At 41.1% G+C, this 27,380-nt stretch overlaps 1 protein-coding gene across 6 annotated transcripts in view; it reads left to right on the top strand.

Annotated features, from left to right (window-relative positions):
- Positions 1–27,380, top strand: part of LOC106611148 (neurexin-1a) — a 557,947-nt gene that overhangs the window by 88,268 nt on the left and 442,299 nt on the right. For all 6 annotated transcript variants that reach the window (XM_045724959.2, XM_082978410.1, XM_045724935.2 and 3 more), the window contains 3 exons: positions 5,378–5,581; positions 11,354–11,380; positions 26,723–26,845. In XM_045724959.2, the coding sequence (XP_045580915.2) occupies positions 5,378–5,581; positions 11,354–11,380; positions 26,723–26,845 (354 nt within the window). The remainder of the gene's footprint in view (positions 1–5,377; positions 5,582–11,353; positions 11,381–26,722; positions 26,846–27,380) is intronic.

Below are 27,380 nucleotides of genomic sequence, written 5' to 3'. Positions count from 1 at the left end.
TGAGGGCCCGACGTCCACAGGTGGGGGTTGTGCTTACAGCCCAACACCGTGCAGGACGTTTGGCATTTGCCAGAGAACACCAAGATTGGCAAATTCGCCACTGGCGCCCTGTGCTCTTCACAGATGAAGCAGGTTCACACTGAGCACATGTGACAGACGTGACAGAGTCTGGAGACGCCGTGGAGAACGTTCTGCTGCCTGCAACATCCTCCAGCATGACCGGTTTGGCGGTGGGTCAGTCAAGTCATGGTGTGGGGTGGAATTTCTTTGGGGGGCCGCACAGCCCTCCATGTGCTCGCCAGAGGTAGCCTGACTGCCATTAGGTACCGAGATGAGATCCTCAGACCCCCTGTGAGACCATATGCTGGTGCGGTTGGCCCTGGGTTCCTCCTAATGCAAGACAATGCTAGACCTCATGTGGCTGGAGTGTGTCAGCAGTTCCTGCAAGAGGAAGGCATTGATGCTATGGAATGGCCCGCCCGTTCCCCAGACCTGAATCCAATTGAGCACATCTGGGACATCATGTCTCGTTCCATCCACCAACGCCACGTTGCACCACAGACTGTCCAGGAGTTGGCGGATGCTTTAGTCCAGGTCTGGGAGGAGATCCCTCAGGAGACCATCCGCCACCTCATCAGGAGCATGCCCAGGCGTTGTAGGGAGGTCATACAGGCACGTGGAGGCCACACACTACTGAGCCTCATTTTGACTTGTTTTAAGGACATTACATCAAAGTTGGATCAGCCTGTAGTGTGGTTTTCCACTTTAATTTTGAGTGTGACTCCAAATCCAGACCTCCATGGATTGATAAATTGGATTTCCATTGATTATTTTTGTGTGATTTTGTTGTCAGCACATTCAACTATGTAAAGAAAAAAGTATTTAATAAGATTATTTCATTCATTCAGATCTAGGATGTGTTATTTTAGTGTTCCCTTTATTTTTTTGAGCAGTATATATATATATATATATATATATATATATATATATATATATATATATATATATATATATATCTGTATTGGAGCCTGCAGGGCTAATACAGCTCTCTCCACCGCTCCACCCAAACCAGGGCTGACCCTAGCCACTAAGTGACATAAGCAGCCACTAAGGGTCCCACGATAAGTAGCCACTTACTGTCCCATGATAAGTAACTGCTAAGAGCCCTGCGATAAGTAGCCACTTAGGGCCCCGCGATAAGCAGCCACTTCGTGCCCAGTGATAAGCAGCCACTTAGGGCCCCATGATTAGCAGCCACTTACTATACATGCTGACCACATACATTTACACATACATTTACACTTGTTAAAATATGAAATGGTATTACATTTGGTGAAGAGCACATTATGACTTGTTTAGGACTCGAAACTCAAAGTTTAGGACTTGAGACTTGATTTGATACTTAACGGTCTTGACTTGAGACTTGACTCGGACTTGCTTGTCTTGACCTGGGACTTGAGTGCTAAGACTTGAGACATACTTGTGACTTGTAAAACAATGACTTGGTCCCACCTCTGGTATGTGGACACCACTTCAAATGTGTTGCCTTAGCTATTTCAGCCACACCCATTGCTGACAGGTGTTTAAAATTGAGCACACAGCCTTGCAATCGCCATAGACAAACATTGGCAGTAGAATGGTCTTACTGAAGAGCTCAATGACTTTCAACGTGGCACCGTTGAACGTCAGTTTCTGCCCTGCTAGTCAGTTTCTGCCCTGCTAGAGCTGTCCTGGTCAGCCTGCAAGAGATGTCCCGGTCAACTGTAAGTCCTGTATTGTATTGTGTATAACTGTATTGTGAAGTGGAAACATCTAGGAGCAGCAATGTCTCAGCCGCGAAGTGAGTTTAAAACTGAGTTTAAATGTATTAGGCTGAGGTGTATGTAAACTTCTGACTTCAGCTGTACATACAACCCTTTGGAAATACCTGGATTTCTGCATAAATTGGTCATAACATTTTATCTGATCTTCATCTAGGTAACAACAATAGACAAACACAGTCTGCTTAAACTAATAACACACAAACAATTATACGTTTTCATGTCTTTGTTGAACACACAGTGTAAATATTTACCCTCCTTTGACAGCAATAACCTTTGGCAGCAATAACCTCAACCAAACGTTTTCTGTAGTTGCGAATCAGACCTGCACAATGGTCAGGAGGTATTCTGGACCGTTCCTCTTTACATAACTGTTTCAGATCAGCAATACTTTTGGGATGTCTACTGTGAACTGCTCTCTTGAGGTCATGCCACAGCATCTCAATCGGGTTGAGGTCAGGACTATGACTTGGCCACTCCAGAATATGTGTTTTCTTCTGTTAAAGCCATTCTGAGTTTTGGCTTGTTGTCCAGTTGCATCACTCAACTTCTGTTGAGCTTCAATTGGCGGACAGATAGCCTGACATTCTCCTGCAAAATGTCTTGATAAACTTGGGAATTCATTTTTCCGTCGATGATAGCAAGCTGTCCAGGCCCTGAGGCAGCAATGCATCCCCAATCCATGATGCTCCCTCCACCATACTTTACATTTGGGATGAGGTTTTGATGTTGGTGTGCTGTGCTTTTTTTTCTCCACACATAGTGTTGTGTGTTCCTTCCAAACTACTCAACTGTAATTTCATCTGTCCACAGAATATTTTGCCTGTAGCGCTGTAGAACATCCAGGTGCACTTTGGCAAAGTTCAGACTTGCAGCAATGTTTTTTTGAACAGCGGTGGCTTCTTCCATGGTGTCCTCCCATGAAGACCATTCTTGTTTAGTGTTTTACGTATTGTAGACTCATTAACAGAGACGTCCGTATGTTCCAGAGATTTCTTTACGTCTTTAGCTGACACTCTAGGATTCTTCTTAACCTCATTGAGCATTCTGCGCCGTGCTCTTGCAGTCATATTTGCAGGATGGCCTCTCCTAGGGAGAGTAGCAACAGTGATGAACTTTCTCAATTTATAGACAATTTGTCTTACTGTGGACTGATGAACATCAAGGCTTTTAGAGATACTTTTGGAACCCTTTCCAGCTTTATGCAAGTCAGCAATTCTTAATTTTAGGTCTTCTGAGATCTCTTTTGTTCGAGGCATGGTTCACATCAGGCAATGCTTCTTGTGAATAGAAAACTCACATTTTGTGATTGTTTTTATAGGGCAAGGCAGCTCTAACCAACATCTCCAATCTCGTCTCGTTGATTGGACTCCAGGTTAGCTGACTCCTGACTCCAGTTGACTCCAGGACTCGGGGTTCACATACTTTTTCCAACCTACACTGTGAATGTTTAAATTAAGTATTCAATATAGACAAGAAAAATACAATAATTTGTGTGTTAATAGTTTAAGCACACTATGTTTGTATATTGTTGTGACTTAATTGGTAGAGCATGGTGTTTGCAACGCCAGGGTTGTGGGGTCGATTCCCACGGGGGACCAGTACGGGAAAAAAAAAAAATTATGAAATGTATGAAAATGTATGCACTGTAAGTCGCTCTGGATAAGAGCGTCTGCTAAATGACTAAAATGTAAATGTAAAACTTAGATGAAGATCAGATCAAATTTGATGACCAATTTATGCAGAAATCCAGGGAATTACAAAGGGGTCACATACTTTTTCTTGCCAATGTATGTATACAGTGTAAATAGTATTTTTGTAGTCTCTTAGTGTCTTCTCTAAATATAATTACATTTAATGTACTATCTTATGGTGTTCTTGTTCTGTACTTTATCATGTATTTGTACGTTGTATGTGGACCCCAAGAAGTACAGTAGCTGATGGGGATCCTAATAAACTAAACTAAACAGGTCAGCTAACATTTTTTATGGTAATCATGGGCGAATACCGACCGGGCACAAAGGGCATGTGCCAAGGGGCCTTGACCTGCAGGGGCCCTCCATTGATTTTGTTAGTCACGGTCACTCAGATATGATATTAACATGGCATAAGTCATGGCAAAATGTGTAGAATTGCAGGAAATTTGCTGTAAAAAAAGAAATTGCTCTCTGCCCCATGGCAAAATGAGTAGAATTGCATGAAATTAGTTTTAAAATTGCTAAACTTTCTCTCCAGCACATGTCAAAATGTGTAGAATTGCTGGACATCTGTCTATCTGTCTTCTGTCTATCTGTCTTGTCTGTGGCCCTAATGGTTGTGTTATTAGGTTGTGGTTTGTCTGGTTATTGGGGATGTTGTTATCCCCTCTTCTCTCAGTGGTAAACAATCTGCCCTGAATCATTGTAGAGAGAACTGATACGTGGGTTCACATAGTATTTGACATAATTTAAAATCCTTGAGCCCAAGACTTACCCTTTTCACTGTCTCGATACCCAAGGTCCTAGGTAAGGAGCAGTGCACACCTGTAGAATAGTGGTGTCATGGTGATTTTACTCTGACTTCACTACCCTACAGGACTATTTAACCGTGTCACCTAAGCAGGCAGGTAGCCTAACGAAATGTTGCTGTTTCAAATCCCCGAGCCGACTAGGTGAAAAATCTTTCCATGTGCCCTTGAGCAAGACAGATAACCCCAATTGCTCCTGTAAGTCTCTGTGAATAAGAGCATCTGCTAAATGACTGAAATGTAAAACGGGTCCAATCTCTCTAGTCTGAAGAGAGCCTTTGTTTATGAATTCAGTAATGGTCTTGTCACTTGTCAGTATGGACACACATGAACATTTACTGGTTGGTGGAAATCTGGACCTGAGAGTATTACAGCAACAGACATAACCATGTTGGATGTGTGTGCTCGTGTATGTGTGTGTGTGTGTGTGCGTTGCTGCATGTGTGTGTTGAAGAGTGTTAGTAAATATAACCTTCTGTTTTAATAATATATTTTACCCACAGGAGGCTGCTGAGGGGAGAACGGCTCATAATATTGGCTGGAACGGAGCAAATGGAATGTCATCATACACCAGGAAACAATGTGTTTGATGTATTTGATACCATTCCACTGATTCTGTCATTACCATGAGCCCGTTCTCCCCAATTAAGGTACCACCAACCTCATGTGAATTTACCATAACACTGCGCCGTATTTGGAAACTGACAACCAAATCAATCGCCATTTTCTCTGAAATCATTATTCCTTTATCAAAGTACAATAAATCTCAGTTACAATATTTAAAATAGTATGTTTATTGTCAAGCTAAATTGATATTGAGTGCAGTATTCTGACTTACTTGACTTAGATTTTACAATAAATACCTCAATATGAATTAATTTCTCTATCTCCTCTCTCTCCTCTCCTCTCCTCCCCATCTCTCCTCCCCTCCCCATCTCTCCTCTCTTGCCCTTCCCATCTCTCCTCCCTTCCCCTCCCCATCTCTTCTTTCCTCACCTCCCCTCCACATCTCTCCTCCCCTCTCCATCCCCCTCTCTTCTCCTCTTCCTAGATGCGACCATCCTGAGTTATGACGGCAGTAAGTTCATGAAGATCCAGTTGCCGGTGGTGATGCAGACAGAGGCTGAAGACGTGTCGCTGCGGTTCCGTTCTCAACGGGCATACGGCGTGCTGATGGCCACAACTTCACGTGACAGCGCAGACACACTGCGCTTGGAGCTGGAGACCGGCCGTGTCCGCCTCACAGTCAACCTAGGTAACGCTGCGCCTCGCGGTATAGCCTCATGCCACAGCAGCTACAATAAAACACAAATGGTGCACCTAGCCTATGGATCACATGACATGACCACAACAAGCATCCTAAACTGTGCACATACTGTAATGTGAACACATTGCTGAAGACAAGCTTACATAGGTTGATTGATCATAGTTTTACACAAGTTTCATATAATACTATCCCACACATTGCACCCTCTTTATCTTGAAACAGACACTCATTCTCTCTATCTTACATCTAAAGTATGCTGAACAAAAAGTTAAATGCAACATGCAACAATCTCTAAGATTTTGCTGATGTTACAGTTCATATAAGGAAATCAGTCAATTGGAAAAAATAAATTAGGCCCTAATCTACGGATTTCACATGACTAGGCAGGGATGCAGCGATGCGTGGGCCTTGGATGGCATAGGCCCACCCACTTGGCAGCCAGGCAACCACTGGGCAGCCAGGCCCAGACAATCAGAATCCATTTTTCCCCACAAAAGGGTTTTATTACAGATAGAAATATTCCTGTTGTTTAATCAGCTTCTTGATATGCATTGCCTGTTAGGTGGATATATTATCTTGGCAAATGGGGAAATGCTCACTAACAGGGATGTAAACTAATTTGTGCCCAAAAGTGTATATATATATATATATTGGTCCCATATTTCATTTCATGAAACATGGGACCAAGACTTCACATGTTGCGTTTATATTTTTGTTCAGTGTATATTATACTCACACGCTACCCTGTTAGCTGTTGATATGCTGTACGTTACCCTGTCAGCTATTGATATACTGTTATGTTGAATAGAAGGGGATGGTATACAACTCTTCAGTGGCCAGAGTCTGCGGCTCTCCGCTCACTGCCAAATGAGCACGCTGTTGTTCTGACCCATCAGGGAATGCTCTCTGTCCTACTCCACCTGTACCCCACCCTACCCTACCCCCAAATCGCTGCCCCACCCTATCCCTTACAGCCAGATCGCTGCCCCAAACATATATCCAGCCCCAGATATACACATTACTCTATCTAACCCTAATCGCCAGATATAATATTTAATATATAACATTTTGCAGATATTTTTATCCGTAACCCTGAATCCCATTATAGCCTTGAACCCTAAATACTGGTACCTTCCTGTCAGTCCCCCTTGGTGCTCTCAATATTTAGCACTAGTCCCCTCTTCACCCCTTAGTGGACAGAAGACACCAGACCTGTCTGTAAGTTTCAACCCTGTCTGACTTTACTTATTTGGCTTATTCCTTTCAGCTCCTATCGGCCCTGTCCAAGCCCTCTTCACTCACAGGTCTGAAGTCTGTGCTCTGTAACAGTGGTACAAGTGATATCTAATATCTAATATTGTCCATCCCATAGAACTAAATGACCTGACCAAGATGGCTGCCATTGTCAACACATTCTAGAACTGTGCTGGTCTATGGAGGGACCATACCTACACTCTAGTGTATTACATATCTGCGTGGTCCCTCCACTGCCTCTAAAATCTTATTGGCATCACAGACAAATCAAATCAAAGTGTTTTCGTCACGTGCACAGTACACAGCACTGTAAACACTACAGTGAAATGCTGACCTGCAGCTCTTCATCAACACTACGGTGCAATGCTGACTTGCAGCTCTTCCTCAACACTGTAATGAAATGCAGACTTGCAGCTCTTCATCAACACTGTAATGAAATGCAGACTTGCAGCTCTTCATCAACACTGCAGTGACATGCTGACTTGCAGCTCTTCCTCAACACCACAGTGAAATGCTGACTTGCCGCCCATCCTCAACACCACAGTGAAGTGCTGACTTGCAGCTCTTCCTCAACACTACATTGAAATGCTGACTTGAAGCTCTTCCTCAACAAAACATTGAAATGCTGACTTGCAGCTTTCCTCAACATTACAGTGAAATGCTGACTTGCAGCTTTCCTCAACATTACAGTGAAATGCTGACTTGCAGCTTTCCTCAACATTACAGTGAAATGCTGACTTGCAGCTCTTCCTCAACATTACAGTGAAATGCTGACTTGCAGCTCTTCCTCAACATTACAGTGAAATGCTGACTTGCAGCTCTTCCTCAACATTACAGTGAAATGCTGACTTGCAGCTCCTCCTCATCACTGCAGTGAAATGCTGCCTTGCAGCTCTTCCTCAACACTACAGAATAAATGTAAAGTAGCAAATCTAATCAATAGACAATACATAAAAAGAGCACAACAGTCGGTAAAAAAGACAAGGTACTAAAAGAGTTAATAAAAGAACAAGAAGGAGGTCAGACTTTTGACCGACAGAGACTTCCCCCGAGCTCAATTAGAACACATCGCCGGTCGGCTGTTTATGTGCTACCGAACGTAGCTCATACAGCGATGAAAGTGCATAGATAAATAAACAATGGAGGATAACCGCCCATGTGGATATTTATTGTTGTATAAAACAGGGTCTGGCGTTTGCCTTTTGTCTGCACTCCCGGTTCTCAGTGTGATAGAGATAACAGAGGGTGTGTGTGTGTGTGTGTGTGTGTGTGTGTGTGTGTGTGTGTGTGTGTGTGTGTGTGTGTGTGTGTGTGTGTGTGTGTGTGTGTGTGTGTGTGTGTGTGTGTGTGTGTGTGTGTGTGTGTGTGTGTGTGTGGGGCTGTCTGCCCAGGTCTTTGTTTATGTCTATTTGCTCTCATCATGGAGCAACGGAGAGAATCAGCCACTGAAAAAGTTGGATATCTCCCAAACAGAGCATGGCTGTGGGATGCGATTGCCAGCTATTTCTCTTTTCCACAGGCTAAACAGAATTGGGCTCCCTAAATCGAGACATTTAGCAGGAGAGGGCATGGCATTGGCAATACTTTCTGCCGGTCTGTCAACCTCAGGGCAGCCCGTTGTCGCAGCACCTCACACTGACAGGGGGCTGACAACCCACATCACCACTGTTACAGGGCTGACAACCCACATCACAACTGTTACAGGGCTGACAACCCACATCACCACGGTTACAGGGCTGACAATCCACATGGCCACGGTTACAGGGCTGACAACCCACATGGCCACGGTTACAGGACTGACAACCCATATCGCCATGGTTACCATAAATGTCTTCTGAAATCTGATCTGACGATGACAGACAAAAACATTTTGTTTAAATTTTTCCTTTTTTTGGGGACATCTTTTAATACTTTCTTTACTTGGTTTCACTCGGTTCCCTTGCCCTTAGATCGCTAGGTATCCCTCCTCCCTCTCCTCTGTCTCCCTCCTCTCTCTCCCTTCTCCTCCCTCTCTCCCCTCTTTCTTTGAAAAGCATTCCCTGTGCGGGCTGGCTGGCGTTGGTCTTCGGCTGTTTGCGACCACTTTTCTGCTGTGGTTGACGACACACGACTGGCAGGGCCACCTGGGTAGGATGTCTGGGTCAGGTCTCTCTCCTCACAGCACAACACTGACTCACTGTATAATCAGAGAGAGAGAGAAAGCTAGAGAAGCTGTGTAGCAGCAACAATATGTGGTTCTTTAGCAGCATATACATACAGTAGTAGCATGTTATACAGAAATACTAGCAGTGTTAGTATACTATTTGAAGGTAAGTAGTAGAAATAGAAGTTTAGGTCCACATGGTAGTAATGAAGTTGTAGTAAGATGTAGTATTAGTAGTAGTCGTAGCAGTAACAGTAGTAGTCAGTAGTAGTAGCAGTAGTGGTAGTAGTGATAGCAGTAGTAGCAGTAGTAGCAGTGGTAGTAGTAGTAGTAGTAGTAGCAGTAGTAGTAGCAGTAGTAATATGAGTAGTAGTGATAGTAGTGGTAGTATTAGTAGTAGTGATAGTAGTAGCAGTAGCAGTAGTAGTCAGTAGTAGTAGCAGTAGTGGTAGTAGTGATAGCAGCAGTAGCAGTAGTAGCAGTGGTAGTAGTAGTAGTAGTAATATGAGTAGTAGTGATAGTAGTAGCAGTAGCAGTAGTAGTCAGTAGTAGTAGCAGTAGTGGTAGTAGTGATAGTAGCAGTAGCAGCAGTAGTAGCAGTGGTAGCAGTGGTAGTAGTAGTAGTAGTAGTAATATGAGTAGTAGTGATAGTAGTGGTAGTATTAGTAGTAGCAGTAGCAGTAGTAGTCAGTAGTGGTAGCAGTGATAGTAGCAGTAGTAGCAGTGGTAGTAGTAGTAGCAGCAGTAGCAGTAGCAGCAGTCGTCATTAATGGTAGTGTAGTAGTAGCAGTAGTAGTAGTAGTTGTAGTAGTAGTAGTAGTAGTAGTAGAATCAGTAGGTAGTAGCAGTAGTAGTATTAGTAGTAGTATTAGTAGTAGTAGTAGTAGTAGTAGTAGTAGTGATAGTGCTAGTATTAGTAGTAGTAGTAGTAGTAGTAGTAGTTGTAGTAGTAGTAGTAGAATCAGTAGGTAGTAGCAGTAGTAGTATTAGTAGTAGTAGTAGTAGTAGTAGTAGTGATAGTGATAGTATTAGTAGTAGTAGTAGTAGTAGTAGTTGAAGCAGTAGTAGTAGTAGCAGTAGTAGTAGTAGTTGAAGCAGTAGGTAGTAGCAGTAGTAGGAGTAGTAGTAGAATCAGTAGGTAGTAGCAGTAGTAGTATTAGTATTAGTAGTAGTAGTAGTAGTATTAGTAGTAGTGATAGTGCTAGTAGTAGTAGTAGTAGTAGTAGCAGTAGTAATAGTAGTTGAAGCAGTAGTAGTAGTAGCAGTAGTAGTAGTAGTTGAAGCAGTAGGTAGTAGCAGTAGTAGTAGTAGTAGTAGTAGGAGTGGTGGTAGAAGTAGTAGTAGTGTCAGTAGCAGTAGTAATAGTAGTAGTCATAGTATTCGTAGATGGTATTAGTAGCAGTATTAGTAACATTAGTAGTGGTAGTAGCAGTAGAAGTAATAGTAGTGATAGTAGCAGTAGCAGTGGTAGTAGTAGTAGTAGTAGTAGTAGTAGTGATAGTAGTGGAAGTTGTAGGAGTGATAGTAGCGTTAGTGATAGTATTGGTAGTAGTGATAGTAGCGGTGGTGATAGTATTGGTAGTAGTAGTAGTAGTAGTAGTAGTAGTAGTAGTAGTGTGCAGTGAGAAAAGCCTCTGTCACCAATGGCATCATACCTGATATTCAGTACTAATCATTTGAATTGGTTAAAAAAAAGTCCACTGTTCTTCACAGCTTTGAGAGAGAGGACAGTGGTCAATTTGAGGCATGGTGTCTTTGAATGGCCTATCCTACATCTAAGATGTTAGAGCACCCAGCATCCCTACCGAGTGGCCCAGCTTGACCATGACCATATTCTGATACTCTCTTATTGCAGATGTCACATGTACAGACAAAACCACCTCCTCTGTCAAGGACACCATTTTATTTGCCACTTTTAACCAAGAAATGTTTAATTGTGACATCTGCCTTACGTTAATTAGTTTGTGTTACTTTTCAAATGAAATAAAATATAAATATTCAAATCTTCTACACAAAATATTCACATGTTGATGAAGTTATAGGTTGGTCAGTTAAGGCTTTCCGGTTCAGCCATACATATAAACTTAATAACAGCACTGTGAAAGGCCCTTTGCTGACAGAAATAACTCTAACTAATTGGATTGGCATTGTAAAGTAGTGGTTGCCATGCTCTTCCTACCACACCCCAGTCACTCTTATCTCAGCCAGGTGTGGAGGAGGAGAGGGCCATGGTGGAGAGCATCATGCTGTGGTCCCTGTGTCCGTGTGTCGTCCCCAGAGGGGTGGGTTGTTCTGCTTTAACATTGTCTGCAGCTGTCATAATGAAGGATGATGTGACATCTCATCTGTTCTCCCCCATCTAGACTGTATCAAGATTAACTGTACTACCAGTAAGTAAAGACTGCTCACATTTATTACTCCTGTTTAAATACTGTTCTACTGTCTTATCTGTATTCACAATGTTTCTTATTCATGAATGTAAATCTCCTTTAAACAAACTACATCTATATAGGCTTCTAAGGGGTTTATGAAGGCTTTATTAAGCCTTAAAAGTTGCCGTTTGTTTAAAATATTACCTGCATGTATGTTGTCTAAGTTCATGTGTGCCAGAAAGTAGAATATTTACGTAGGTAAATGGTATATAGATGTCATATGTTTTAGATTATGTTTTCAGACCAGGTTGGCTAAGATGTGCAATATTTCATATTTTTTTCCCCAACAGCTAATGGAGAAAAATCACTATTTTAAAATCACATTAGCAATATGATTTCAATCAATTACCTATACCTTAGATATACATTATGTATCATAAAGGCCAGTGAACAGACCAGTGCAGGGCAGACAGGCCATGGGAGATCATGGAATGTATGTATACTATGTAATGAGCCTCAGGCAGTGTGAATCTATTCTCTTCCAGAGCACTGACTGCTGGAGAAGGGGAGAGAGAAGGGAGAGAAGGAATGGAGGGATAGAGGAAGGAGAGGGAGGGAGGGGTTAGAATGAATGAGAACCCCCAATATGGCAGTCAAGAGTGATTGTTCACACTCTGTTGTCTCTAATTACCAGCCTTGACGACTCTAAATTTAAACAGGCTGATATGAAACAGAGGTGTTTTAGCCATGCATCATTATCCCCGTTCCCCTCATTTTCTTTTTTTCTCTAAATGTTTTACCTTTCTCTCAACTCCTAGGTCTGTTCTTTTTTCTTTCATTCCTTCTTCCTCAGTCCATCTCGGTAAATTGATGAGGCTTTTCAAAGCGGAGAGGAAATACAGAGCGGGCTTTTATTATTCTCATTAACCTGCCTCACAGAGCAGAGAGAGAGGGATGGCGATAGTAGGGCTGCCAGGAGGGAGGGAGGGAGGGAGGGAGGGAGGGAGGGAGGGAGTACAACTTCCTGTAGAGAGGGAGGGAGAGAGAGAGGAAGAGGACATGTGAGTGTAGTGCTATGGAGTTAACGTTGCAAATATTTTGGGAGGGAATTTGTCCTTGTATTTATTATTCAGAGACGTTGATTAATTATTGATGGTAGAAGAGTCCTGAAGAGTCAGAAAATATGAGTCTTGGTTTCCTGTTTGCCGTACAGAATACAGCATACTCACAATGTCACCAGGGTTTTACCTGAGGGTTGACCTTCACACTCTCTTGTTAGGTTATGGAGAAACACACTCCAAACAACAGGAAATAGTGAGCTCCATCTCCTCCATCCAGATTGTCTCAAGCCATTCTGCATCCAGTGCTCCTCTTCTTTGGGGGGATGGTGGAGTCACCCGAGTGGTCACAATATTTCATAGAGTACAAAGGAATGTACACTGAGTATACAACACGTTAAGGACACGTGCTCTTTCCATGACATAGACTGGCCAAGGGAATCGAGGTGAAAGGGCTGCTACTCAATATTAGGAAGGTGTCCTTCATATTTTGTACACTCAATGTGTTTCTATAGCCTGGTGTATATAGGGGCATCAAAAATAATTTACACAAATGGTTTGCAATAACAGTTAGGCAATTCTATAACATTACCTATGCATGCCAATGGAGATTTGTAAGACCTATCTATATGGTAAATGTAATGCAAATAAGAATGCTGTGCACGTTGTGTACGTTGCAATATATATATATATATAAACCTGAATGCAAGGGAGAGAAAAGAATGTTGCCATTTAAAAGCTAGCTCGCAACATGTCACATTTAATTTTTCAAGTAGCCCTCATGCTAGAATATGTTGGAGACTTATTTAGTAAATTACTATTTTAATGTTAAAGTTATTCTCTCTCACACTAATCAACAACTCCCGAGTGTTTGAACAGAATAGGTAATTATGTGAAGTAGATGTTGAAAACTAAAGTTCTTTCAATCCCAATACCATATACTCAGTCTCTTTGTTTTACCTTTTCAAAGGGCTTACAGGATAAAAGCAACACAGAACAAAACACAAGGACAGGACGGGCACACTCACATCACACACAACCTAGAGTCCATGTTGTTTGGCGTGGAGCATTTGTCGCTTTGGCGTTGACATCATTGGGTTCTGATACTGTAGTTGTAGCCTCCGCTGTTACGTCATAGCAGGCCACGTCTGGAGAAAGCTTAATAAGTAACGTCATCATTCCCGGAAACCATTGGTATGCACTCACACGTCAGTCGAATCTTCATCCCGAGCAGGGGGACACTCATCCGATCCCCTCTCCCCAAACATGGCAGCGGTAGTGTTGTGGCTGGGCACAAACTGTGGCACTTGTCCTCCCCCATTGCTGGCTTTAATCTCCTGCACAATATCTGAGTACTGTGTTCCTTAGGTGTGGGGGGCGTGGTTCAGGTCCCTGATTAACTAATGAGAAGGAGGCCACGAGTAGTGCTTGTCTTTCTTCCGCGACGGGAGTAGAACAGAGTTGAGTTTGGGGGCCGTTTTTCTGTGTGTGGCACCACTCATGCTCTCAAAATGTTAGCTCCCAGAGAAGACACGTTTCTGAGGTGAGTCGGATCATTATGAGATGGAGGTACGTCGGGATGCCACCGGGCTGCAAGCAAAGTCGGGAGAAGAGGAATATTAGGATAGGGACACAGAAAGGTGGATTTCTGAGGAGGAATGGAGGGGAAAATTGAAGTGAATGAGGTTGAAGTGAATAAGGAATGCAGAGGTTGGATTTGAATTTGAGGAAGATAGCGAGAAAAATGGAGATGGGGTGTTGAAGAAGGTTGGTGTCAAGAGTAAACAGCCATGTGCCAGTCTGAGTTCTGGAGGTGACATGGAAGTGAAAGAGGATGAGTTATATTAGGTAGAAGGTGTGGTGAAGAGCTCAGAACCCGAGCCTGGCATCAATGGACATGATAAAGAAGAATCTGGTCCAGTACAGTGGCTTGCGAAAGTATTCACCCCCCTTGGCATTTTTCCTATTTTGTTGCCTTACAAACAATTTTCAATTTTAATTCCAGGTTGTATCATTTGATTTACACAACATGCCTACCACTTTGAAGATGCAAAATATTTTTTTGGGTGAAACAAACAATAAAAAAGACATAAAAACAGGAAACTTTAGCGTGCATAACTATTCACCCCCCCAAAGTCAATACTTTGTAGAGCCACCTTTTGCAGCAATTACAGCTGCAAGTCTCTTGGGGTATGTCTCTATAAGCTTGGCACATCTAGCCACTGGGATTTTTGCCCATTCTTTAAGGCAAAACTGAACCAGCTCCTTCAAGTTGGATGGGTTTGGCTGGTGTACAGCAATCTTTAAGTCATACCACAAATTCTCAATTGGATTAAGGTCTGGGCTTTGACTAGGCCATTCCAAGATACTTAAATGTTTCCCCTTAAACCACTCGAGTGTTGCTTTAGCAGTATGCTTAGCGTCATTGTCCTGCTGGAAGGTGAACCTCCGTCCCAGTCTCCATCCATCCATCATTCCTTTAATTCTGACCAGTTTCCCAGTCACTGCCGATGAAAAACATACCCACAGAATGATTCTGCCACCACCATGCTTCACTGTGGGGATAGTATTCTCGTGATGATGAGAAGTGTTGGGTTTGCGCCAGACATAGCATTTTCCTAGATTGCCAAAAAGCTCAATTTTAGTCTCATCTAACCAGATACCTCCTTTTGGCATTTTTTTCTTAAGCAATGGCTTTTTTTCTGGCCACTCTTTTCTGGCCACTCTCCCAGCTCTGTGGAGTGTACAGTTTAATGGTGCTCTGTGGGATGTTCAAAGTTTCAGATATTTTGTTATAACCCAACCTTCATCTGTACTTCTCCACAACTTTGTCTCTGACCTGTTTGGAAAGCTCCTTGGTCTTCATGGTGCCGTTTGCTTGGTGGTGCCCCTTGCTTAGTGGCGTTGCAGTCTCTGTAGCCTTTCAGAACATGATCTACTGAGATCATGTGACAGATCATGTGACACTTAGATTGCAGACAGGTTGACTTTGTTTAACAACTTGTGTGACTTCCGATGGTAATTGGTTGCACCAAATCTTATTCAGTGGCTTCATTGCAAAGGGTGAATACATATGCACGCCCCACTTTACCATTTTTTATTTATTTTCATTTTTTGAAGTTACAGTTTTTAACATCCTTTATTAGTTACAGTTACCATCCTCTATTTAATAACAGTTACAATCCTCTATTTAATTACATTTACCATCCTCTATTTAGTTTCAGTTATCATCCTCTTTTAGGTACCGTTGCCATCCTCTATTAGTTGAAGTTACCATCCTCTATTAGTTACAGTTACCATCCTCTATTAGTTGAAGTTACCTTCCTCTATTAGTTACAGTTACAATCCTATATTTGTTACATATACCATCCTCTATTAGATACAGTTACAATCATCAATTAGATACAGTTACCATAATCTATTTAGATACAGTTACCATCCTCTATGAGTTACAGTTACAATCCTATATTAGCTACAGTTACCATCCTCTGTTAGTTACAGTTACCATCCTCTATTAGTTACAGTTACAATCCTCTATTTCTTACATATACCATAATCTATTAGATACAGTTACCATCCTCTATGAGTTACAGTTACCATCCTCTATTAGCAACAGTTACCATCCTCTATTAGCAACAGTTGCCATCCTCTGTTAGTTACAGTTACTATGCTCTCTTAGTTACAGTTACCATCATCTATAAATGATGGTTTCCATCCTCTATTAGTTACAGTTTCCATCCTCTATTAGTTACAGTTGCAATCCTCTATTAGTTACAGTTGCCATCCTCTATTAGCAACAGTTACTCTCCTCTATTAGTTACGGTTAACATCCTCTGTTAGTTACGGCTACCATCCTCTATGTTTTATAGTTACCATCCTCTATTAGTTACAGTTACTATCCTCTATGTTTTATAGTTACCATCCTCTATTAGTTACAGTTACCATCCAGGACAGCGGAGTCAATCACCACCTTCCGGAGACACTTGAAACCCCACCTCTTTAAGGAATACCTGGGATAGGACAAAGTAATCCTTCTAACCCCCCCCCCCCCTAAAATATTTAGATGCACTATTGTAAAGTGGTTGTTCCACTGGATATCATAAGGTGAATGCACCAATTTGTAAGTCGCTCTGGATAAGAGCGTCTGCTAAATGACTTCAATGTAAATGTATATTTTTATAGTTACCATCCTCTATTATTTACGGTTAACATCCTCGATTAGTTACAGTTACCATCCTCTGTTAGTTACAGTTACCATCCTCTATTTAAATGCAGTTACCATCCTCTATTAATTACAGTTACCATCCTATATTTTTTACAGTTACCATCCTATATTTTTTACAGTTACCATCCTCTATTAGTTACAGTTACTATCCTCTGTTAGTTACACGTACCATCCTCTGTTTAGAGTTGCCATAATCTATTAGTTAAAGTTACCATCCTATATTTGTACAGTTACCATCCTCTATCAGTTACAGTTACTATCCTCTATTAGTTACAGTTACTATCCTCTATTAGTTACAGATACTATCCTCTATTAGTTACAGTTTCCATCCTTTATTTATTGACAGATACCACCCTCTATTAGTTAGTGTCCATCCTCTATTAGTTACAGTTACATCCTCTATTAGTTACAGTTACTATCCTCCATTAGTTACAGTTACTAAGTTCTATTAGTTACAGTTACTCACCTCTATTAGTTACATTTTATCCTCTATTAGTTACAGCTACCATCCTCTATTAGTTACAGTTACCATCCTCTATTAGTTACAGTTACCATCCTCTATTAGTTACAGTTACCATCCTCTATTAGTTACAGTTACCATCCTCTATTAGTTACTGTTACCATCCTTTATTAGATGCACTTTCCATCCTATATTAGTTACAATTACTATCCTCTAATTGTTACAGTTACTATCCTCTATTAGTTACAGTTACTATCCTCTAATTGTTACAGTTACTCTCCTCTATTAGTTACAGTAACTCTCCTCTATTAGTTACAGTTACCATCCTTTATTAATTACAGTTACCATCCTCTATTAGTTCAACTTTCCATCCTCTATTAGTTAGTTACTATCCTCTATTAGTTACAGTTACTATCCTCTATTAGTTACAGTTACTATACTCTATTAGTCACAGTTACTATCTTCTATTAGTTACAGTTACTATCCTCAATTAGTTACACTTTCCATCTTCTATTAGTTACAGTTACCATCCTCTGTTAGTTACAGTTACTATCCTCTATTAGTTACAGTTACCATCCTCTATTATTTACTGTTAACATCCTGTTTGTCATAGGCATCGTAAGGATTGGACCAAGGCGCAGCGGGTATATTGCTCATCTTCTTAATTTATTTAAAGATAACACTTAAACAAAATAAACAAAACAACGAAACAGTTCCGTAAGGCAACACAGGCTATACAGGAAAACAACCACCCACAAAACACAAGTGAAACAAACCCCAACTAAATATGGCCTCCAATTAGAGGCAACGACAACCAGCTGACTCTAATTGGAGGTCCTACCAAAACCCCAACATAGAAATAGAAAACTAGATTTAAACATAGAACATAGAACCTAAAGCAAAAACACCGAAACACACAAAACAAACACCCCCTGCCACGCCCTGACCAAACTACAATGACAAATAACCCTTTACTGGTCAGGACGTGACACTGTTAGCTACAGTTACCATCCTCTATTAGTTACAGTTACTATCCTCTATTAGTTACAGTTACTATCTTCTATTAGTTACAGTTACTATCCTCTATTTGTTAGTTACGATCCTCTATTAGTTACAGTTACCATCCTCTATTAGTTACAATTACCATCCTCTATTAGTTACAGTTACCATCCTCTATTAGTTACAGTTACTATCAATTATTAGTTACAGTTACTATCCTCTATTTGTTAGTTACTATCCTCTATTAGTTTCAGTTACCAGCCTCTATTATTTACTGTTACCATCCTCTATTAGTTACAGTTACCATCCTCTACTAGTTACAGTTACCATCCTCTATTTTTGTTACAGTTACCATCCTCTATTAGATAGTTACCATCCTCTATTAGTTACAGTTTTCATCCTATTTTTTGATAGATTTAGAAATAGCGGCATAGCGCAATTTCACAACGTCCCCTGCAAAGTTCAAACAAGGTGTTACATATTTGTTGTTGTTGCCACGGGGCAGATATTTTTTTTGTTGTGCAATTTTACAGCTAATCTCATGCTATTTGACACATTTTGCCATGATGCTGAGAGAAAATGTTGCTGTTTTAGTACTCAGGGATTCTTGAAAGATGGTACAATCTTATTTTGATAAACCTAAGTATCAGCTATCACACCATGTAAAGGAACAACCTATTTATTTTTTCTCATAAAATGCAACTTACCTGATTTGTGTCAACTCTGTCAGACACCATGAAAGCTATTTCATTTTTGCAATTATTGTCCAGCAAGTGTTTCAAGGTCTTGATTGTTTAATTCTAACATTCGATTATGCAAATATGTAATACAAACCTCCAAATGTATTTTTGTTTGGTTTTATAGCCCTATTATATACTCCAGGGGTAATTTTGTTAGCATTTTGGCATGTTTTTCTCAATTTAGAACATGAAACTGCATTGGTAAGGCAAGCATTATCCCTTAGGTCTAGCACAGTAAATACTTCAATTGTTTAAGCATATCGCAGAACTGTGATTACAGTATTTTTTCAGAATATTGACAAAGAAAATCGATCTTAAGGGGGTTAGCCATCAGTGATGAAGTTGACAAGCCACTGACAGAGTGTCATGTCCTGACCATTAAAAGGGGTTATTTGTTAATGTAGTTTGGTCAGGGCGAGGCAGGGGGTGTTTTTTTTAATATATTTCGGGGTTTTTGGTTTATGTTCTATGTTAGTATATTTCTATGTTTGTTCTAGTGTGTCTATTTCTATGTTTAAGTTTCTTGGGTTGACCTTCAATTGGAGGCAACTGTTCCTCGTTGCCTCTAATTGAGGGTCCTATTTAGTAGGGGTGTTTTTCCATGGGTTTTGTGGGTAGTTGTCTCCATGTATTGTCAGTGAACCTTACAGGACTGTTTTTCGTCGTTTGTTTAGTATAAGTGTTTTTGTTTTTGTTTTCTTCAATAAAAGAAGATGAGCATACATATACCCGCTGCATTTTGGTCCACTCACTACGACGGTTGTGACACAGAGTTGACAACAGATTCTCAAAACAGACATATTTTTTGCCTCTAAAAATAAACTTCAATACAAACATTTGTAAATATGGACAGTTATTCATTTGAAAGTCCCCAATAAAAACATAACCATTCTATCAGATCTGTAGCACTCTGACGAGGTTGACGCTCAATTTTTTTTGTTGTTGACGGAGTTGACAATATGTATATTTTTTCTTCATTTTTCTCTGCTAATTATTTGTTCAAATCACTTAATTTGGTATCGCGTTATTTAGTGTTGTCAGTTAGCGGCATCTCTGGACAGCTTTATGGAGGAAAATCCTGTTCAGAACGGACTCAAAGAACACATCACTGTCAATGACGGGTCCTAGGCTCCCTTCCCGTGGGCGGCCTCAGCTCTGCCTTAAGAAACTGCTACCACTTCAACTTTAACACTGAACAGGCGCTTACAGAAAACAAGCTAAAAATACACATATGCACACACACCCACAACCACACACACACACACACACACACACACACACACACACACACACACACACACACACACACACACACACACACACACACACACACACACACACACACACACACTGTCAGGTGGATTGTTTTTTTTTTTTTACCGTTTTTAGTGTAGTTTGGTTGTTGTATTATTGATTTATTACAACTTGGCATCTTTAGGATAATTTAATAACTTTAAACTACCAGTAACTTGACACAAGTTGACATATGCTATTCGCTAGGTGGTGTGTGTGTATGCTGATGTGGTGATGTGTCCCATTGACTTTCTGTTAGCACCATCTCAAGGCAATGGTTTATTCTATAATTTATATAATTTGCATTCTGGCACCAGTCGTGGTTTTACCGTTAACCTCATCACTGCGTGTGTGTGTGGGGGGGTTTGTGTGGGGAGGAAATGCAGCCTGGTTTCTTTCCATTAATAGTTGACCTATCTGACCTCCATGTCTCTCTTAGTTTCCTTTACACTGCCTATTCACTTTGTATAACACAGCACACTCTCACTCACACACACACTCTCTGTCTCTCTGTCTCTCTCTCTCTCTCTCTCTCTCTCTCTCTCTCTCTCACACACACACACTCTGGCTGTCTCTCTCTCTCTCGCTCTCTCTCTCTCACACACACAGACACACACACACAGACACACACTCTGTCTGTCCCTCTCTCTCTCTCTCTCTGTCTCTCTGTCTCTCTCCGTCTCTCTCTGTCTCTCTCCCTCTCTCTCTTCCTCTCTCTCTGTCTCTCTCACTCTCACACACACACACATGCATGTGCACATGAGCACGCACGCACACAGCCCCACACACTGATTGTACAAAGCAATTACAGAAAGACCCCAGATTATGCAAATGTTTTGACAGGATTGCAGAGTATGAATGTAGTCTGTGAACTGGGGTGATAATGGATTATTGGATTGGCATGTGCTGTATAGCCAAGAACATTTGCATGCAAACAAACAACACAGGTGCCTGACATTGGATGTAAATGTCACCGCTTCTAAAGGCTTGTCAATGTTAATGTGTGCCAAAGTTCTCTTGACAACATTCTACCACATACACTTTTTGCTGCACATGGTCTTTACTGACAATGAACCACTCTGCTAGAATGCCCTGCTTATGGTGGGTCTAATCCTGCTGTAGTGTAGTGACCTGTTCCTCTCTCTCTGTCTCTCCAAATGACTGACACAGTGTGGTGGTCGGATACAGTAGTAAACTCTGGCTGTCCCTCCTCTCTATTCCTAGTTCCTTCATCCCTCCTCTCTATTACTAGTTCCTTCATCCTCCTCTCATCCTCCTCTCTATTCCTAGTTCCTTCATCCCTCCATCCCTCCTCTCTATTCCTGGTTCCTTCATCCCTCCTCTCTATTCCTGGTTCCTTCATCCCTCCTCTCTATTCCTAGTTCCTTCATCCCTCCTCTCTATTCCTAGTTCCTTCATCCCTCCTCTCTATTCCTAGTTCCTTCATCCTCCTCTCTATTCCTAGTTCTATACAAATGATTAGATCATGTTAACACCTTAGTCTGGGTTCCAGCGGTGTATTTTATCTGTGCATGTGCTAGCATCAGCCAAGAGCCTCCCTCTTTATCGAGAGTGAAGTGAGTTCAGAACAACTGAAAGTATGCATCTTAGAAGTAGTTTTCACATACAAGCTTTATATATCCAAACTCAGAATCAAGTAGTTTTCCCAAAAATAACATGGTCGCTGTGGTAGAACGTTTATTTTGATTGGTGATTTTCTGCATTTATCAAAAGTCCCATCAGGTGGACTGATTTCAGATGTGTTCATGGAAACAGGATCATTTGGGAAATACAAGCTTTATATATCCAAATTCAGAATCAAGTAGTTTTCCCAAAAATAACATGGTCGCTGTGGTAGAACGTTTATTTTGATTGGTGATTTTCTGCATTTATCAAAAGTCCCATCAGGTGGCCTGATTTCAGATGTGTTCATGGAAACAGGATCATTTGGGAAATTGTTCTTCTTGCAAACCATGTAAACTTTTTAATCAAACTCTTATATTCATCTGACTATCCACAATCATCATATTATTGTGTGCATGTAACCATACTCAATATGAAACACCCCAAGCTGCAGATGGCTTGGTTCCACTGTCTTCACTCCCCCCTGGATCCATTCATATGGTGAGCAGGTTCATTCCACTCAACCAATTTACAGCTATTTACTTCCTTTCCTCTTTCCCTGAAATCTTCAAAGCCTCAAAGCAATGTGTATGCAAATCACAGGCAGCTGGAGCACTGGGCTACTATACTCAACCTCAGAAGCTCCGTTTTGCTTTGTAAGCACCAAACAACACACCAAGGCCAGTGCAGGATAGAAACCAGGCTCCTGGAGAATGGGAATAGTTTGAGAGAGCAATATATTAAATAATGGGATGGAGGGATTTGGGGCACTTGAAAGGATGGCTTGATCTTTGCCTTCCATCCCTCTGTCCTTGTGGCAGAGAGACGAGGAGGAGGTGGAGGTGGAGGAGGAGGAGGAGGAGGAGGAGGAGAGAGAAAAAAGAGACCGGGGGGGTTCAGCAGGATACATGTTCCTTGTGTGAGTGACACACTGTATGAGTTGGAACCTCTGAAGTCTTTGGTCTAAGGTCCAGGACATGTCAGAGATTTCATACAATTAAATTGCCCAATGTTGGGACCCTAACGTTTCTCTGAATCTGGAGACAGTATGGCTTTATGAGAAAACCAAATGATCAGTGTTCCAATTGGGTCAAATTCAGGCTCTGATTCTGATTGTATACAGTCATATTATCTTCTGCTGGAAAGGAGAGATTCATATTGTGCCAGATGGCAGGAAATAATTTGATATACACTGACTGTGGCTCCTGCTCTGACTATGAACATGTTGATTGTCAGTGTGTGTGTCTATGTGTGTGTCTATGTGTGTGTGTGTATGTGTATATACTCTCAAAAATATATAGTGTATATACTTTCAAACTCTCACATTAAATAAATGAGCCACATTCACAACAACATCATGTCCTGCCTTACCTCCAGTGTCATGTCCTGATGCTGTGTCAGAGGAGAGGAGGTGTTGTTCTCCACTGTTCTCATGTTCTAAGTTACTATGGGAACTGCCTCTCCTCCTTTATGGTTTTTAATTCATAAAGTATGAATGCAATGCAGAACTGTCTCGAGTGTACTCGTTTGGTACAAACTGCATATTTAAATATACAACTTCAAGCACCATCAGTAATTTTTCTCACAGTTAACCATTAGGCAGTTATGACTTTAGAAAATCCCTGGGATGCCCCTCTTTAGAAAATCACAGTCCTTATTTTCTCATTCTGCCAGCTTCTATTCTCAGCTTTGACAAGACACGTCCCTCTCTGCCTCAGTCACAGTTAGACGGCTCCTAGCATCTTGAATAATGTTACATTTCTGCCTAAGATTTTATAATTTTTTTCCCTTAAAACCCCCCTAGAGTTGAGTTCCGTGGCCCCACAGAAATCACATTAGCATAATAAAATAATCCCCATCAAAATCTGTCAGTTTAAACTAGAGATATCAGGTTTTTTTGCATTGGATTAGTCTTAGTTCAACACACCTGCCGATGTCGCACTTCCACATCTGCGGTGAAAGGTGGCAGAGCCACAGCGATGTTTGTCAGACCATGAGACATCCTGAAAATCGGTCTTCTCACTAAATCATCTGTATTGTCTGAATGGTTTGGCCTACAAACTAGTATGACCCCTCTATGGAAAGATGAGACTAATATTGTCACGAATCCCACCGAAGGTGGCTCCCCTGCCAGCTCGTGCGGCGCTCGTCGGTCGTCGTCGCCGGCCTACTAGCCGCCGCTGATCCCTTTTTCCTTTTCGTTTGGTATGTCTGATTGTTTGCACCTGTTCCTAATTTGGTTCTCTTGATTTTGGTTATTTAAGCCTGTGTAGCCCGCCCAGGTTTGTGCGGGATTATTTGCATCAGTGTGTTTTGTTATTGGATGTGCTGGCGATCGAATAGTGTTTTATGTGCGTGCTGTGTACCTGTTGTTTTTGGGCACCTCGCATTTCACGCCGGTTGTGTTGGCGTCCACCGTTTTTGTTGTGTTACGGAATAAACACATTATCTCCTTACCTCTGCTCTCTGCGCCTGACTCCTACCACCACTCCTAGCATTTACTGACAAATATAGGTACAGCCTATCTGCCAACTTGTGTCTGTAGCTTCCAAACTGTTTGGGCTACACGTGAGGTGAGACTCTCACGGACAACAAGATGCCAAGAGTGTGCAAAGCTGTCATCAAGGCAAGGGTGACTACTGTATACTGTATACTTCTGTATACCACCCCAACTGAGCCCTGATTGGCTCAGTTGCATTAAGAAGTAAATCAATTTCACAAATGAATGTTTAAGAAGGCACACCAGTTAATAGAAATGCATTCCACGTGACTAACTCATGAAGCTGGTTGAGAGAATGCCAAGAGTGTGCAAAACTGTCATCTCGGCAAAGGGTGGCTATTTGAAGAATCTCAAATTTAAAATATATTTTGATTTGTTGAACACTTTCTTAGTTACTACATGAATACATGTTATTTCATAGTTGTGATGTCTTCACAATTATTTTACAATGTAGAAAAAAGTAAAAATCAAGAAAAACCCTGTAATGAGTAGGTGTGTCCAAACTTTAGAATGGTACTGTACATGTCCTTTTTTTTGCTCTTGGTCAACCACAGGCCTCACAACACTCGTCTGAAGATCCCCTGGACCTAGTTTAACAAATGAATGGAAGTATAGTATACAGTGGCTTGCAAAAGTATTCACCCTCTTGGCACTTTTCAAATTTTATTGCTTTACAACCTGGAATTAAAATAGATTTTTTGGGAGGGTTTGTATCATTTGATTTACACAACATGCCTACCACTTTGAAGATGCAAAATATTTTTATTGTGAAACAAACAACAAAATGAAAACTTGAAAACTATTCACTATTCAAAGTCAATACTTTGTAGAGCCACCTTTTGCAGCAATTACAGCTGCAAGTCTCTTGGGGTATGTCTCTATAAGTTTGGCACATCTAGCCACTGGGATTTTTGCCCATTCTTCAAGGCAAAACTGCTCCAGCTCCTTCAAGTTGGATGGGTTCTGCTGGTGTACAGCAATCTTTAAGTCATTCCACAGATTCTCAATTGGATTGAGGTCTGGACTTTGACTAGGCCATTCCAAGACATTTAACTATTTCACCTAAAAACCACTCAAGTGTTGCTTTAGCAGTATGCTTAGGGTCATTGTCCTGCTGGAAGGTGAATCTCCGTCCCAGTCTCAAATCTCCGGAAGACTTAAACCGATTTTGCTCAAGAATTTGGCTGATGGAAACATGAAATGCTAGTACAATTTTATAAATGACGGCAGTCAATTTTATTATTCGACGTGGTTGGATCTTTTTGTGTCGGTAAAATGAATCATGCGAGAAATGGTGGAAACGGTGGAAACGCCTTAATGTTCAAATATTGATATAATAACCATCATATCGAAGTAAACTTGTGTGGTCCTTCCACTACGACTTGGGAAAGCATACAGTTTATTAGGCTACAGATTAAATAAGTTATGATGAACCTCACAGGGTGGTAAAAGTGCACGGTGAACTTGATGCTCCTTTCCAATAAATATTGAGGTTATTATTCTGGTGACATGATGATCGATGCTTGGCTGCCGTTTGAAAAGTAGAAATAATATTGTTCTTATCCATAATAATATCATAATGTAGATAGCCTACCCACACTGTATCTGCTAGCTGTTGGCTAGAGGGCATGTGCCAAAACCAGAGTGGGTATATTCACTATACAAGGCAACAGTGTTTGTGACAAAACCATCAATCGAGTAGAAAATGTGATGGTAACCCATTTAACTTGTATTTTTATTTCGGTACATTGGAATTTAATGCTACATTTTTTATTTGCACTATGTCATCACACACAACCTTTTATCTGCAAAAAATCTGTTTGATGGAAACATCTCTGGTGGGTAAATGCACATATTGTTTTATGCAGATGTTTGAAAATTATTGTCGCAATTTGATTGTAAACCAAGCTACAGAGACATAAAAATTGTATCCATGAGTTCATCTGACTGGGGAAGTATATAAAGGGCCTCATTGCCAAAATCCCAAAGTATTCCTTTAACATAATTATTTCCAATTTATTTGATTGAGGTGTTTTAGTTAAGACTATTTAAGTTATGACTATAATTTTTCGCCCCCAATGTTATTATATACAATTAATTTGATTGAGGTGACAACAGAGTACGGTTTGAAATGCCATATAACAGTAACTAAACAAGACGGAGTTTGTTTGTCAGTATCTTACCTTTCAAGCTAGGCCAGCACTGTGGTGGCGCTTTACTGCCACCTAGTGACATTATTAATAGAACACTCATAGAAATACTAGAACAGGATTTTCTCTCCCTCTCTCCCTCTCCCCCTCTCTCCCTACCCTTCTACACACACCCTGTCACTGCACTAACTCTGGTTTCTCTTCTCCCCGTCCCGAGGTGTGTGTGTAACCACTGTTTGGGCAAGGTGTGTGTGTTAACCACTGTTTGGGTGAGGTGTGTGTGTCTTAACCACTGTTTGGGCTATCCTACAGGCAAGGGTCCAGAGACCATTTTTGCTGGTCAGAACCTGAACGATAACGAGTGGCACACGGTGCGTGTGTTCAGAAGGGGAAAGAGTTTGAAACTCACCGTAGATGATCTTCAACCTGTAGAAGGTACAACCAACCCCTCTCTAACAAACTGACTATGTTTTATATGTGTGAGACTTTTCAAGATGATCCTTTGGCCATTTATAGGTAAGACACTGGATTAGGTCAGAAAATCAGTCAGGTCTAGTCCATAATGTCTGATATAAAATCAGTCAGTATATACAGGTCAGTATATACAGGTCAGTATATACAGGTCGGTATATACAGGTCGGTATATACAGGTCGGTATATACAGGTCGGTATATACAGGTCGGTATATACAGGTCGGTACTTACAGGTCGGTACAAACAGGTCAAAAAACACAGGTCAGTATACACAGGTCAGTATTTACAGGTTAGTATACAGGTCGATATATACAGGTCAGAATATACAGGTCAGAATATACAGGTCAGTATATACAGGTCGGTATATACAGGTCGGTATACACAGGTCAGTATATACAGGTCAGTATACACAGGTCAGTATATACAGGTCAGTATATACAGATGAGTATACAGGTCAGTATACAGGTCAGTATATACAGGTCAGTATACACAGGTCA

Source organism: Salmo salar, chromosome 01 (assembly GCF_965601325.2).
Source record: "Salmo salar chromosome 01, fSalSal1, whole genome shotgun sequence".
Lineage (NCBI taxonomy): Eukaryota > Metazoa > Chordata > Actinopteri > Salmoniformes > Salmonidae > Salmo > Salmo salar.
This window is presented reverse-complemented; position numbering and strand designations above follow the sequence as displayed.